Here is a 15,223-nt window from a genome sequence, read left to right as displayed (position 1 = left end):
GTGTCTTGAAAGGAGGATATAAGATGAACATCAACAAAAGCAAAACAAGGATAATGGAATGTAGTCTAATTAAGTCGGGTGATGCTGAGGGGATTAGATTAGGAAATGAGGCACTTAAAGTAGTAAAGGAGTTTTGCTATTTGGGGAGCAAAATAACTGATGATGGTCGAAGTAGAGAGGATATAAAATGTAGGCTGGCAATGGCAAGGAAAGCGTTTCTGAAGAAGAGAAATTTGTTAACATCCAGTATTGATTTAAGTGTCAGGAAGTCATTTCTGAAAGTATTCGTATGGAGTGTAGCCATGTATGGAAGTGAAACATGGACGATAAATAGTTTGGACAAGAAGAGAATAGAAGCTTTCGAAATGTGGTGCTACAGAAGAATGCTGAAGATTAGATGGGTAGATCACATAACTAATGAGGAAGTATTGAATAGGATTGGGGAGAAGAGAAGTTTGTGGCACAACTTGACCAGAAGAAGGGATCGGTTGGTAGGACATGTTCTGAGGCATCAAGGGATCACCAATTTAGTATTGGAGGGCAGCGTGGAGGGTAAAAATCGTAGGGGGAGACCAAGAGATGAATACACTAAGCAGATTCAGAAGGATGTAGGTTGCAGTAGGTACTGGGAGATGAAAAAGCTTGCACAGGATAGAGTAGCATGGAGAGCTGCATCAAACCAGTCTCAGGACTGAAGACCACAACAACAACAACAACTTGTGGCAACTATATGCAATACCAGAATATGACGTTTATTTAATTATCTTGATTCTCGTTTTTGCATGTTTGAGTAAAGGTACAGCGCTATTACTCGTATATCAGTACAGCGTTGTTTCTTTTGTGGTGCACAATAAATTTAGTTTCATTCTCTTAACGTCGGAATCCCACACACGGAATTAAACACTTAACTAACATACTTACAGGATGACAATTATTGAATTATACGAAATAAAATAGCCATAACTTCTGAACGGTTTGTGTTAGGACGTTCAAACTGCAAGGTTGGCTGCGAAGCATGATAGTAACTAGCATGTGCAAGTGCTTACGCCTTGGCGACGAAGCCCACTTTCATTTGGATGAGTTCGTCAGTAAACAAACTTGGTGCATTTGGGGGACTGAGAAACCGCATTTCGCGATCGAGAAGTCTCTTCATCCTCAACGGGAGATAGTGTGTTGTCAAATGTCCAGTCACGGAACAATCCGTGCAATATTTCTGGATGGCACGGTGACTACCGAACGGTACGTGAAGGTTTTGGAAGATGATTTGATGCCCGTTATCCAAAGTGACCCTGATTTCGACAAGATGTGGTTCAGACAAGATGGAGCTCGACCCCATCGAAGCAGGAGAATCTTCGATGTCCTGGAGGAGCACTTCGGTGACCGCAATGTGGCTCTGGAGTACCCAGAGGCCACTGGCATGGGCTTCGATTGGCCGCCATATTCTCCATATCTAAACACATGCGACTCCTTTTTGTGGGGCTACAACAAGGTGTACACCAATAACCATGAAAGAAATTGCAGAGCTGAAAAAAGCCATTCAGGACGTCACCGACAGCATCGATGTTCCGACACTTCAGCTGGTCACGCAGAATTTCGCTATTCGTCTGCGCCACATCATCGCCAATGATGGCAGGCATATAGAACATGTCATAACTTAAATCCGAATGTATGTAGTGACCTTAACACGTTGAATAAAGTGCGTCCACGCCGTAGTTTGTAACTAATTTAGTTTTTTTTCGTATAGTTCAATAATAGTACCCTGTAAGTTCATTCAGTGTAACATAACGAGATTGCGTCTACACCCGATTACACGGTCATCTTCAAATTTAGGTCGATCATGCTGTTGTGTTACACCAAATATGGTCTTTGTGTCGGTAGATTTGTACCGATGCAGTTCTCGGATGCTGCCATCTCGAAAATACTTCCCATTGATTTCATGTGTCATCCCTTGTGCGACTGGCAGCAGCTGTGAATATTCTTCGATTGTTTCTTATTGTTTGTTAAGCCGTGCGTTGCTGTCTGACGCTTGTTTGGAGCGCTCGTGAAAATGGCTGCGGACGAGCCTCCTGTCGCATCGAAGCTGTAAGCTGTGTCTCGTATTGCACGGAGCAGTCAACAGCCGCACACGGCAGGTGGTGATTAGCGGAGCACGGCTGGTCGAGTCGGTGTGAACGCAGTCTAATAGGCCACCAGTGTCCGTGAGGGACAACACAGTGCGGGCTCCCCACAGGAACCATAGCACTGGGCATGGGTCCAGACTCCGACCAGCCCAGGCAAACCAAATGCTAAGCACAGGATACCCCCCAGGTTCTCAATCATTTCCCACAGAACCCCTACTGAACTTATTAGGGCCCTCATGGTGAGATTTCTCTCCGCACATGTAATGAGCTGCTCCTGAGAACCCTATTATGTTAACAGTGCTGTAAATTTCTTCAGCTAATGTACGCCAGAGAGCAGTTGAACGGAATGGATAGTGCCTTGAAAGAAGGATATAAGATGAGCGTCAACAAAAGCAAAACGAGGATAATCGAATGTAGTCGAATTAAGTCGGGTGATGCTGAGGGAATTAGAGTAGGAAATGAGACACTTAAAGTAGTGAAGGAGTTTCGCTATTTTGGGAGCAAAATAACTGATGATGGTCGAAGTAGAGATGATATAAGATGTAGACTGGCAATGGCAAGGAAAGCGTTTCCGAAGAAGAGAAATTTCTTAACATCGAGTATAGATTTAAGTGTCAGGAAGTCGTTTCTGAAATTTTTGTATGGAGTGTGGCCATGTATGGAAGTGAAACATGGACGATAAATAGTTTAGACAAGAAGAGACTAGAAGCTTTCGAAATGTGGTGCTACAGAAGAACACTGAAGATTAGATGGGTAGATCACATAACTAATGAGGAGGTATTGAATAGGATTGGGGAGAAGAGGATCGGTTGGTAGGACATGTTCTGAGGCATCAAGGGATCACCAATTTAGTATTGGAGAGCAGCGTGGAGGGTAAAAATCGTAGAAGGAGACCAAGAGATGAATACACCAAGCAGATTCAGAAGGATGTGGGTTGCAGTAGGTACTGGGAGATGAACAAGCTTGCACAGGATAGAGTAGCATGAAGAGCTGCACCAACCCAGTCTCAGGACTGAAGACCACAACAACAACAATGTACGCCAATTATCTTCATACAGAGGACTGGGTAACCCACAGATAACTTTATCAGTGAGCTTTTGTATGGTCGTGAAGGGTTCTCAGGTGCTATTGAATCCTAAAAAGTGCGTTTCCTGACACATCAAACGACTGCTCAAGTGTGCAACACATTGCCCCTACGTGTTAAGTCACACGACGCACATTCTCACTCTACTCACCAACGATTCCTTTTCAATAATTAAGTGTGATCATCAAGTCATTCTAATGCTCGAAATCTGCAGGAGGTTGGCTCTCCTACTTCACTTAAGTTTAGCTGCGAATCCAGTGACTCGATGTTCAGTACAAGTTGAGGTGAAGTTGGGAAAACATCTCCGTGGCACCTTCAGAGCTTCACCAATAGAGAAATAATTTGTACTGATTTCTTGAAAAGGCCATCTCGGATTTAGTTCGTTAGAGTCTTTATTAGAACTTGGCGAATATGTCTATGAAGTATGACGAGTGTATTTGTATCTTGTGAACGACCATTACTGGTGCTTCGCCAGTATGTGTCCTATATGCCTTGATGCCTGAACGATTATGTAGCGAAAGAAAGGCAATGGATGAAAGCAAGTACTAACACATAGCCAAGTCGTCTCGATTAACATCGAGGTTACGGCTGGCTTAACATTCTGGTTTGATAGACGGATTACAATGTGAAAAGTCACGTATCTTCACACCATGAGACAATATGGTGAAATTTTGGATTTAACGGAGGTTGGTGGACAGATATTCTACACTACTGGTCATTAAAATTGCTACACCACGAAGATAACGTGCTACAGACGCGAAATTTAACTGACAGGAAGAAGATGATGTGATATGCAAATGATTAGCTTTTCAGAGCATTCACACAAGGTTGGCGCCGGTGGCGAAACCTACAACGTGCTGGCATGAGGAAAGCTCCCAACCGATTTCTCATTCACAAACAGCAGTTGACCGGCGTTGCCTGGTGAAACGTTGTTGTGATGCCTCGTGTAAGGAGGAGAAATGCGTACCAAGACGTTTCCGTCTCTGATAAAGGTCGGATTGTAGCCTATCGCGATTGCGGTTTATCGTATCACGACATTGCTGCTAGCGTTTGTCGAGAACCAATGACTGTTAGCAGAATGTGGAATCGTTGGCTTCAGGAGGGTAATACGGAACGCCGTGCTGGATCCCAACGGCCTCGTATCACTAGCAGTCGAAATGATAGGCATCTGGTCCACATGGCTGTAACGGATCGTGCAGCCACGTCTCGATCCCTGAGTCAACAGATGAGGACGTTTGCAAGACAACAACCATCTGCACGAACAGTTCGAAGACGTTTGCAGAAGCATGGACTATCAGCTCGGAGACCACGGCCTCGGGTACCCTTCACGCTGCATCACAGACAGAAGCGCCTGCGATGGTGTACTCAACGACGAACCTGGGTGCACGAATGCCAAAACTTCATTTTTTCGGATGAATCCAGGATCTGTTTACAGCATCATGATGGTCGCATCCGTGTTTGCCGACATCGGGGTGAAAGCACATTGGAAGTGTGTATTCGTCATCGCGCACATTGGAAGCGTGATGGTATGGGATGCCATTGGTTACACGTCTCGGTCACCTCTTGTTTGCATTGACGGCACTTTGAACAGTGGACGTTACATTTCAGATGTGTTACGACCCGTAGCTCTACCATTCATTCGATACCTGCGAAACCCTACATTTCAGCAGGATAATGCACGACCGCATGTTGCAGGTCCTGAACGGGCCTTTGGATACAGAAAATGTTCGACTGCTGGCCTGGCAAGCACATTCTCCAGATCTCTCACCAATTGAAAACTTCTGGTCAATGGCGGCCGAGCAACTGGCTCGTCACAATACGCCATTCACTACTCTTGATGAACTGTGGTATCGTGTTGAAGCTGCACGGGCAGCTGTACATGTACACGCCATCCAAGCTCTGACTCGATGCCCAGGCGTATCAAGGCCGTCATTACGGCCAGAGGTGGTTGTTCTGGGTACTGATTTCTCAGGATCTATGCACCCAAATTGCGTGAAAATGTAATCACATGTCAGTTCTAGTATAATATATCTGTCCAACGAATACCCGCTTATAATCTGCATTTCTTATTGGTGTAGCAATTTTAATGGTCAGTAGTGTAACAGTCAGTCACCTGCCGCAGACGATCAAACACTGCTGATGAAAATTTATTTCATGGTCAGCAAGCGAGCCGGTTATTTCCAGATAAACACGGCTACACTTGCAGGCAGCAACAATACATTGCAAAGAATAGACAAAGTAGTTTCCACTGCCTAGACCCAGAAGTGGTGTTCATACGGATATGATACATCTATGGTTCTTGCAATTTTAGTTAATTTTAAGTAAGTGAGGCACACAAATGAGGGAAAGAGACACACAAATCAGACGTTGTATTTGTGATGTTGATGCGTGAGCTGTGGCATACCTAGTACAGACTGCTGCGGCAGCCACTTCGAGACTTTGACGTTGGGCGGCAGGTTTTCCATGTCCTTCTCCCATTTCCACAGCACCCTCTGCGGGATTTTCTTGAAACCCTCGAGAAACTCCAGCCTTTTATCTTCTGGCATCGTACTGGCCTGCAGAGTGGAACCCAGGCTGAAGTACACGGCGCCGTGTTCTGCCCCGTCCAGCCAGTCCTGTATGTCCTATTCGTAAAAGTAAACACTGAGTTGTAAACGCCTGTAATAACCGAACTTTTAAGTATTATCAGTGCAATTGCAGAGCAGACGTGCCATAAACTGTAACGATACATGTATGCAAATACAATCATGCAAATACACGGCTCCATCAGTGAACAATCGTAAAGAATAACAAGTGAAAGAAAATTATTCATGTTATTAATAGTTCAGACTTCACTACGAAACGACAATGTGGCATATGTCCTTTTAAAGAATATTCTCTGCTTTCGCTATGCACATAGCGAGGGTTAGGGCTTGACATCAGGTCACGATCAAGTCATTCGAGACGTAGAACGGACTCGAATTTGACGTGGTCCGAAACGACGTCCGCTGTTACCTTGTCGGGGGAACCATCCTAGAATTCACCTTCAACGATTTAGGGAAACCACTGAAACTCCGAATCTGGATGGCCGAATGTGGCATTGAACCATGTTCCTTCTGAATGCGAGTCCAGTGTCTCAACCAATGCTCTCCCTCTTCTGGCTCATGACTTCTCAGTCCTGTCTCAAATTCGCCGTGAACATATGTTAGTCTCTTGTCAAAGCTGAGAACTGAATATAGAAGTCGCTGTGTGGACCCTTCTGGCAGGGCAGAATCCTTGTCAGGCAGTAATTGCATACCCAACAACATTCAATTTATCACCATATGCCATATGAAGCCCTTTAGAGGCGGACTGTAGACACAGGAAATTTTCATCGTAGGCCAGTAAAAAGTTACAATTAGTAACACTCCAAACCTGTCGACATCTGGCTTGAACTACGCACAGGAATTCGCCTAAGGATATGGGGCAGACAGTTGCTTCGGGAGTTTCAGTTTCCAAACAAACTATCTATAAGGAGCTCAGAGCATCTGTCAATGTCCCAGACATCTAGCAATGTGTGTTCTCCATGGGGAAGTAGACAGATATTTTTTATTGATCGGGCGATGAACTATGGTCTTTGCAGATAATTTCCACTTCAGTTTTCAAAATTATTATCGAAATAAGTTGCCGATATTATCGCAACAAAATCATGAGAATCAACTGGTTTGGTGGTGGTGAGATTTATCGGTTGGGGAGACAACACGTCAGATATCCTTACAGAACCTCATTGTGTGTGGATGGTTTCAGAGGTACAGTGTGAGGTATTGTAGAAAATAGTGGAAATCAATTGGTCTGGTAGTGGTGACATCCATCGGGTGGGGAGGCAACACGTTAGGTGTGCTTACAGAGCCCCATAGTGGTCGGAGGGGTTTCAGAGGTACAGACTTGAGGCAATGCAGCGATATCCATGACCTCCGAGAAGAGCAACGGGCCAAGACGCCCTGTTTCGAGACGGTAATGCTTGTCTGGATGGAGCTGCCCCAGAGGACGAAATACTCGCAGGCTCGTCAGCGAGGTTACCTAATCTGAATCCTACAAACTTTCTGTGCGTGTCGAATTTTAGCCCCTCACCTGTCATTGAGGACTCGTCAAGACCTGAGCACAATCCTTGTTCAGAAATGGAATTAACTACCAACAGAGCTCTTGAACCTCCTCATAAACAGTATTGCAAATTGCTATCAAGCACCTGTTTGAAAGTGGCATACATATTCCTCATGAACTCTTTTCTTGTTGTGGAAGAGGATTTACTAGTTACTGAATGAGGCAGCAAAGAGGCTAAGACACTGGACTCACAATCCAGAGGATGGAATTTCGGGAACGAATATAGTCGTCCAGACTGAGGTTTTCTGGGGTTTTCCTACACCACTGTAGGCAAATGCCAGGATGATCACTTCGAAAAGTACACTGCTTCCCTAAATCGATGTCGCGCCCCATATCTGATCGTTCCAACGTCGACCGTACAATAGAAGGACAAAAGTCATGGAATAATGATATGCGTATAAACAGATGGCGGTAGTATCGTGTAGACAAGGTATAAAATGACAGTGTACTCACAGAGCCGTCATTTGTTCCCAGGTGATTAATGTGAAAAGGCTTCTGACGTGATTATGACCGACGGTGGAGATTAACTAACTTTGGTAGTTGTCGCTAGATGCATGGGACATTCCATTTCGGAAATCGTTAGGGAGTTCAATGTTCGGAGATCTACTGATTAAACAGTGTGCAGAGACTACCAAATTTCATGCATCACCTCTCACCACTGACAACTCAGTGGCCGACGGCCTTCACGTAACGACCGAGAGCAGCAGCACACGTGTAAAGTTGTCGGTGCTAATAGACAAGCAACAAGGCGTGAAATAACTGCAGCAATCAAAGTGAGACATACGACGAACGTATACGTTAGGGCAGTGCGAAGAAATTTCGTGCTAATGTTCTATGGTAGCAGAGGACTGACGTCAGGGCCTTAGTTGACAGCACGACATTGCGCTTCTCGCTGTCTCGTGACCATATCGGTTGTACCCTAGACCACCAGAAAGACCCGGCCTGGTCAGATGAGCCCCAGTTTCAATTGGTAAGAGCTGATGAAAGGGTTAGAGTGTGGTCCAGGCTCCACGACGCCATGGAACCAAGTTGTCAACAAGGCAATGCGCGAGCCGGTGGGGGTTCCATAATGATATGGGCTGTGTATATGTGAACGTGCTGGGTCCTCTGGTCCAACTGAACCGGTCATTGACTGGGAATGGTTACGTTCGACTAATTCTGAGACAATTTGTAGCCAATCATGACTTCATGTTCCCAAACAGTGATGGAATTTTTATGGGCAACAGTGCGCCGTGTAACCAGTGAAGAGAACAATTCGAGCGCCTGGCGTGAATTCCATCGAACATTTCTGGTACATACTCTAGAGGTCAGTTCATGAACAAAGCCCTGCACTGGCAACACTTACGCAATTATTGACGGCTATAGTGGCAGCATGGCTCGATTTTCTGCAGGGGACTTTCAGCGTCTCGTTGAGTCCATGTCACGTCGACTTCCTGCACATGCTGGGCAAAAGAAGATCGAAGACGAGATTACGAGGTATGTCATGGCTTTTGCCGCTTCAGTGTATAACCTTCTTACTTCCTTAGTTTCATTATTGTAATTTTTGCATTTTGTACCTCAATTTTTGCCTTTCCTTATTACATATACTACAGAAAATGTTACACTTTACCTTGCTCTGCATTTCGACATACTTCTGGTGAAATACGAGGGCTATTCAGAAAGTGAGAAACGATCGGTCACGAAATGGAAACGACTGTGAAAATCCGGCATGGTTGATATTGAAATCAATCCTATTGTTGAAATTATTACGGCTATAGGACGAATAATTCTTGATTTTTGGGACTTTATAGATAATGAATTTTCGGTATATGATATAATTAGAGCCGAGAATGTTCAAATGGCTCTCAGCACTATGGGACTCAACAGCTATGGTCATCAGTCCCCTAGAACTTAGAACTACTTAAACCTAACTAACCTAAGGACAGCACACAACACCCAGCCACCACGAGGCAGAGAAAATCCCTGACCCCGCCGGGAATCGAACCCGGGAACCCGGGCGTGGGAAGCGAGAACGCTACCGCACGACCACGAGCTGCGGACAGCCGAGAATGTAATACGTATGTAATAATAAAGTGTAATTGTAGGCTTTCCACAGACGTTTTGGGCAGTTTCTCTAGTATGCCCATCGGTTGCATCAAGACGCTCTTTTCAGTTGTGAGCACACTGAGAGCAGGGAGTAAAAGGTGCCTAGAACAACGATGTCTCCCACCAAGGAGGACCCGCTGAGAGGCTTCGCCTTAATGAATGCAGCCCACCTAACACAACTGCCACGAACTTCCTTCTTCATGGCAATTCTCAGCCGCACTCTGCAGGGGCAGCAAAGACGCTCCTGCAGCCTTCTCGATGGGAAGTGTTCCATCACCCACAACACAGCCCTAAGTGGCTCGTCCTGAGTGTCATCTCTGTTCACATGAAACGCTGGATACGAAGACAATACTCGGGTGCAGGCTACGTGCTGTACACCATCGTAGCGAATTATCGCAAAACACAGGAGGCTGCCTTCTATAACGATGGTGTTGGAAATTTGGTATAACGCTCCGACAAATGTCTAAGTCGGAACGGCGACTATGTAGAGAAGTACCTGGAAGGTGTAGCTATGTGTGCAAAGAGAACAGTTTTGATTTTCACTGCAGTTTCCATTTCGCGACCGATCGTTCCTTACTTTCTGAATAACCCTCATATACCCACATCTGGTGACTGATAAACTTTTGGACACTGATGTGTTATCGTTACTGTGATGGACGAAACGTAGGTACACAATTTTAAAATTATTTATTTATGTTTATACTGCACTTTTCAGATAATGAAGATTTTTGTTATTTTGATAAATTAGGTAATATGACTGTCGCATATGCTACTGTAATGACAGAAGCAAAAGGCCTTACCTTAGGAAGAGGTGGTGGGTTGGCTTCCACATGCAGTCCAGTGAGTTCTATCGTGTTTGGCAGATTGGGTCGAGGGTAGTTTATACTGAAGTGATTGTTGATCAGCGTCAAGCTGAAATTTTTTTCAGTTTCATAAAGTGATGGACTGTCAGACCCGAAGTGTTTTCTCTGGATTTCTTCTTGATCCGGTATCATTACATAGAAATAGCGATAATTCATGTAGAGCCATACAAACGTCATGTAAAGTCTCTCCCAGAATGACATGCGGTGTGAAAATTCAACATGCGCGTCTGTGAGGTAGGCGGGATTGCTTGGGTTGCCATCAGTCCAGTGGCTGGGAATAATCGCCCCGACGGTGACGTAGCCGACGAGAGGTGGGGAGCCCACTTTATGAACCAAGCCGTAGAAACATGGCGTCAGCAATCGTTCCATAATAACCAGGTCGAATTTTGGAGCTGACCTGTAACAGATTTGTGTATTACTGTGCTATTGCCTCTTGAAATAACTGAAGAAATATTGGATTAATCTAACAGCCACAATATGCAACTTAAGATACACAGCGAGACTGTCATCACGAAAACAGAAGAAAAATATGACAGTGACTTCTTGAATGCGCAGGGATGCGTCGGAATAAAAGGAATACTCTGGTACAGTCACGTAATTTCTATTGCTTGTTTTATAACTCCTGTAAGCACTGATCTTGTCTGTGATGTCTGTACGCATTGCATATCTTCGACTGGCCTCTTTCAACTCAGATAACGCGATTAGAATTATTTTTTAAATTTCACGCTCTTGCTACAACTTCTCATTTGGCTGTTATGAAAGAGATGACATGAACAGCGGGCAGTATAGTTCACCCCCCCCCCCCCCCCCCGCCCTTTTTTTAGTGCTCATCGCTCGCGAGAGAGAGCATCTGGCAAATGCTGCGTCAAAGCAGATGAATAAAAGAAGTGAGCTTTCATTTATTGTTGTGTTGTTCCAGGTATTTCAAAAATGGTTCAAATGGCTCTGAGCACTATGGGACGTAACAAAAATGGTTCAAATGGTTCTGAGCACTATGGGACTTGACTTCTAAGGTCATCAGTTCCCTAGAACTTAGAACTACTTAAACCTAACTAACCTAAGGACATCACACACATGCATGCCCGAGGCAGGATTCGAACCTGCGACCGTAGCGGTCGCGCGGTTCCAGACTGAAGCGCCTAGAACCGCTCGGCCACTCTGGCCGGCAGGTAGAGAGTGAGTATTGCACTGTTCGTAGTGGAATTTACTGCGTGAAGATGAAGAATTCCAAGTAGGAGGAGGAAAGGAAAGACGGAAAGCAGATGAGTGAAAAGACTGAAGGCTAATAGAGCAGCTACGTACTTTATGAACTCCTGCATCTCTGGAGCATTCAAGTCGCCCTCGCAAACACCAGCCCCTAACCGCTTCCATGAAAATACCATGTCGATTGCAGTCCAACGGGCCATTATCATCCAATCAGTGGCTTGTCTCAGATACTTGTATGAGTCAGATATATCAATTTCTGTGAAGTTGGCAATGCTTTTCTGGAAGCAGAAATAATCATAATGTTATGATGGTTATTTACTCGCATTTTCAGAGAAATAAAAATATTGAAAATGTTACATTTATGTTTCATAATTACAACTAATGTAGAGTTCCCTACAGTTTCAACGTATATGTAGAAAAGTGTTTGATGTAGCGTGCTTTGCGGCATTGTCGACTCATAAGAAGAGTTTTCCCAGATTATGCGGCTACATTTGAGGGATGTTACCCCTCAAAAATCCAATGAATTTTCATCGCACGTGGACGAGACGGTTGGCGATAATCCTTCGCAATGGAGGTAACAGTTGTCAAACGGATAAGTATCAATGTTTAAGGTCAGTACGCGGTTCCTACAAAGTGATCGAAGCAGATTCATCGATGCATTGTGGTTGTATTTTGTGATATATCATGGGCATAAGTTGGTAGCATTTTTCCATGAGTTTAGTAAACGCAACAGACACACGTAACAGAGACTTTAGTCATCAATAATATATTCTCCTTCGCTATTTAAAACTATCTGCCAAGGTTGGGATAATTTTTCGATTCCACGACTGTAGAAACCACATGGTTTTGAGGCGAACAAATTGTCGAGCCATATTCGGAGCGCATTTTCATCTGGGAAGATGGTTCCTTGAAGGTTTTTTGGCAGAGGCCGGAAAAGGGTGAAAATCTGAGGGCGCAAGATCAGGCGAATAAGGTGGATGCGGAATGACTTCCCAATCCAACTCCTGTATAGTGTTTTTTGTCAGTCTAGCAGAAAGCGGGCGGCGTTACCGTGGGGTAGCATCGCTTCACACAGTGTCCCTGGTGGTTGTTCCTGTATACGTATAGCGTTGGAAGTTCCATGCGGCTTTTCGCGGATGATGCTGCACTATACAGAGAAGTTGCAGCATTAGAAAATTGCAGTGAAATGCAGGAAGATCTGCAGCGGATAGGCACTTGGTGCAGGGAGTGGCAACTGACCCTTAACATAGACAAATGTAATGCGAATACATAGAAAGAAGGATCCTTTATTGTATGATTATATGAAAGCGGAACAAACACTGGTAGCAGTTACTTCTGTAAAATATGTACGGAACGATTTGAAGTGGAATGATCATATAAAATTAATTGTTGGTAAGGCGGGTGTCAGGTTGAGATTCATTGGGAGGATCCTTAGAAAATGTAGTCCATCAACAGAGGAGGTGGCTTACAAAACATTCGTTCGACCTATACTTGAGTATTGCTCACCAGTGTGGGATCCGTACCAGATCGGGTTGACAGAGGAGATAGAGAAGATCCGAAGAAGAGCGGCGCGTTTCGCCACAGGGTTATTTGGTAAGCGTGATAGCGTTACGGAGATGTTTAACAAACTCAAGTGGCAGACTCTGCAAGAGAGGCGCTCTGCATCGCGGTGTAGCTTGCTCGCCAGGTTTCGAGAGGGTGCGTTTCTGGATGAGGTATCGAATATATTGCTTCCCTCTACTTATACCTTCCGAGGAGATCACGAATGTAAAATTAGAGAGATTAGAGCGCGCACGAAGGCTTTCCGGCAGTCGTTCTTCCCGCGAACCATACGCGACTGGAACAGGAAAGGGAGGTAATAACAGTGGCACGTAAAGTGCCCTCGCCACACACCGTTGGGTGGCTTGCGGAGTATAAATGTAGATGTAGATGTAGATGTCTGCAAGACGTCTCAGTTGTTGACAGTAAATGTCAGCAGTGACGGTTACAGCACACCGTCGCTGTTCCACCAGTTGCATAACATTATCTTTTGTGGATGCGTGCAGGTCTTTGTGCGAAGGGTGGCCGCTTCGTTTGAGCTCAACCATTCCTTTCCTTTTCCGAAGACACTATTTCTCGTCACAAGTAAGGATACAGGATAGGAATGGTCGGTGCTGCCCACGAGCCAGTTGATGAGCAGGTAGACATGCACATACCCCGCCCGTTGATTTTTGTGATTTTGGCTTAGAGCATGCGTTACCCTCACACGCGATTTTTGAACCTTCCCCACTGCATGCAAATGTCGCATCACATTTGTCAGTTCTCGAGTACACTGACTTGGCACTTCATTTCCTAGCGTTCACAACTCCATTCACTATCTCCAAATGACAAAATGACAATATGTCAACTCAAATACCAACAGCGTACTACAAACATCACTCGATTAATGAACCCATAGCAACCGGGATAGAAACATGTAAAACAAAAACGCTACGAACTTACGCACCTCTCTAATAGTACAATAACGTAGAACATCGTAGTAACAGAAATTTAAATTACCGATTCGTTGCACAAAATACAACTTTATTTGTTCTGAGCGAAGTAGTTACAACACACTCTCTAACAGGACGTTCGGCGTGGTAGCTAACGGCAGTAGGTGAATCGTTAGAAAGTTCGTGATGGTGAGACGTACTGACTGCTCTCTGTCCGCTAGTAACTTTAACTAACAGAAACCTCTGCCGTTAGTGGTGTTGTGTTGTATGGACTGTATGTTAACCGGGGGCCTAGAAACAACGGAGAGGCTCCGTCCCCGCCGCAGCCGCAGTGGTCCACAACCCCACGACGACTACCACAGTCCACTTCACCCCTCCACCGCCCCACAACTAACCACTCTTTCAGCGTTATTGTGCGGTTCGGTCCCAGGGAACGTCTCACACCAGACCAGTGTGATCCCTATGTTTGCGTGGTAGAGTAATGGTGGTATACGCGTACGTGGAGAACTTGTTTGCACAGCAATCGCCGACATAGTGTAGCTGAGGCGGAATAAGGGGAACCAGCCCGCATTCGCCAAGGCAGATGGAAAACCGCCTAAAAACCCTCCACAGACTGGCTGGCTCACCAGACCTCGACACAAGTGCCGGGGACGAGACACTCATTCTCACTCTGGAAAGTCGTGCGTTAGACCGCACGGCTAACCGGGCGGGCGTCTTCAGTGGTTGTAACACGCCATTAAATCATATTGCACTACTGGCCATTAAAATTGCTACACCAAGATGAAATGCAGATGATAAACGTGTATTCATTGGACAAATATATTATACTACAACTGACATGTGATTATATTTTCACGCAATTTTGGAGCATAGATCCTGAGAAATCTGCACCCAGAACAACCACCTCTGGTCGTAATAACGGCCTTGATACGCCTGGGCATTGAGTCAACAGAGCTTGGATGGCGTGTACAGGTACAGCTGCCCAAGCAGCTTCAACACGATACCACAGTTCATCAAGAGTAGAGACTGGCGTATTGTGACGAGCCAGTTGCTCGGCCACCATTGACTAGACGTTTTCAGTTGGTGAGAGATCTGGAAATGTGCTGTCCAGGGCAGTAGTCGAACATTTTCTCTGTCCAGAAAGCCCCGTACAGGACCTCCAACATGCGGTCGTGCATTATCCTGCTGAAATGTAGGGTTTCGCAGGGATCGAATGAAGGGTAGAACCACGCATCGTAACATATCTGAAATGGAACGTCCACTGTTCAAAGTGCC

The 15,223-nt window shown here is 45.2% G+C and overlaps 1 protein-coding gene across 1 annotated transcript in view; it reads right to left on the bottom strand.

Annotated features, from left to right (window-relative positions):
- The window catches only part of LOC124607008 (UDP-glucosyltransferase 2-like), a 60,013-nt gene that overhangs the window by 19,675 nt on the left and 25,115 nt on the right, over window positions 1-15,223 (bottom strand). The window contains exons 3-5 of the mRNA XM_047139158.1: window positions 11,574-11,755; window positions 10,209-10,668; window positions 5,609-5,828 (exon numbers count right to left, since the gene is read on the bottom strand). Coding sequence (XP_046995114.1) covers window positions 5,609-5,828; window positions 10,209-10,668; window positions 11,574-11,755 — 862 coding nt within the window. The remainder of the gene's footprint in view (window positions 1-5,608; window positions 5,829-10,208; window positions 10,669-11,573; window positions 11,756-15,223) is intronic.

The sequence above is a fragment of the Schistocerca americana genome, chromosome 3 (genome assembly GCF_021461395.2).
Source record: "Schistocerca americana isolate TAMUIC-IGC-003095 chromosome 3, iqSchAmer2.1, whole genome shotgun sequence".
Classification (NCBI taxonomy): Eukaryota; Metazoa; Arthropoda; class Insecta; order Orthoptera; family Acrididae; genus Schistocerca; species Schistocerca americana.
The sequence above is the reverse complement of the archived record's forward strand: the minus strand, read 5'-3'. Positions and strand labels throughout refer to the sequence as shown.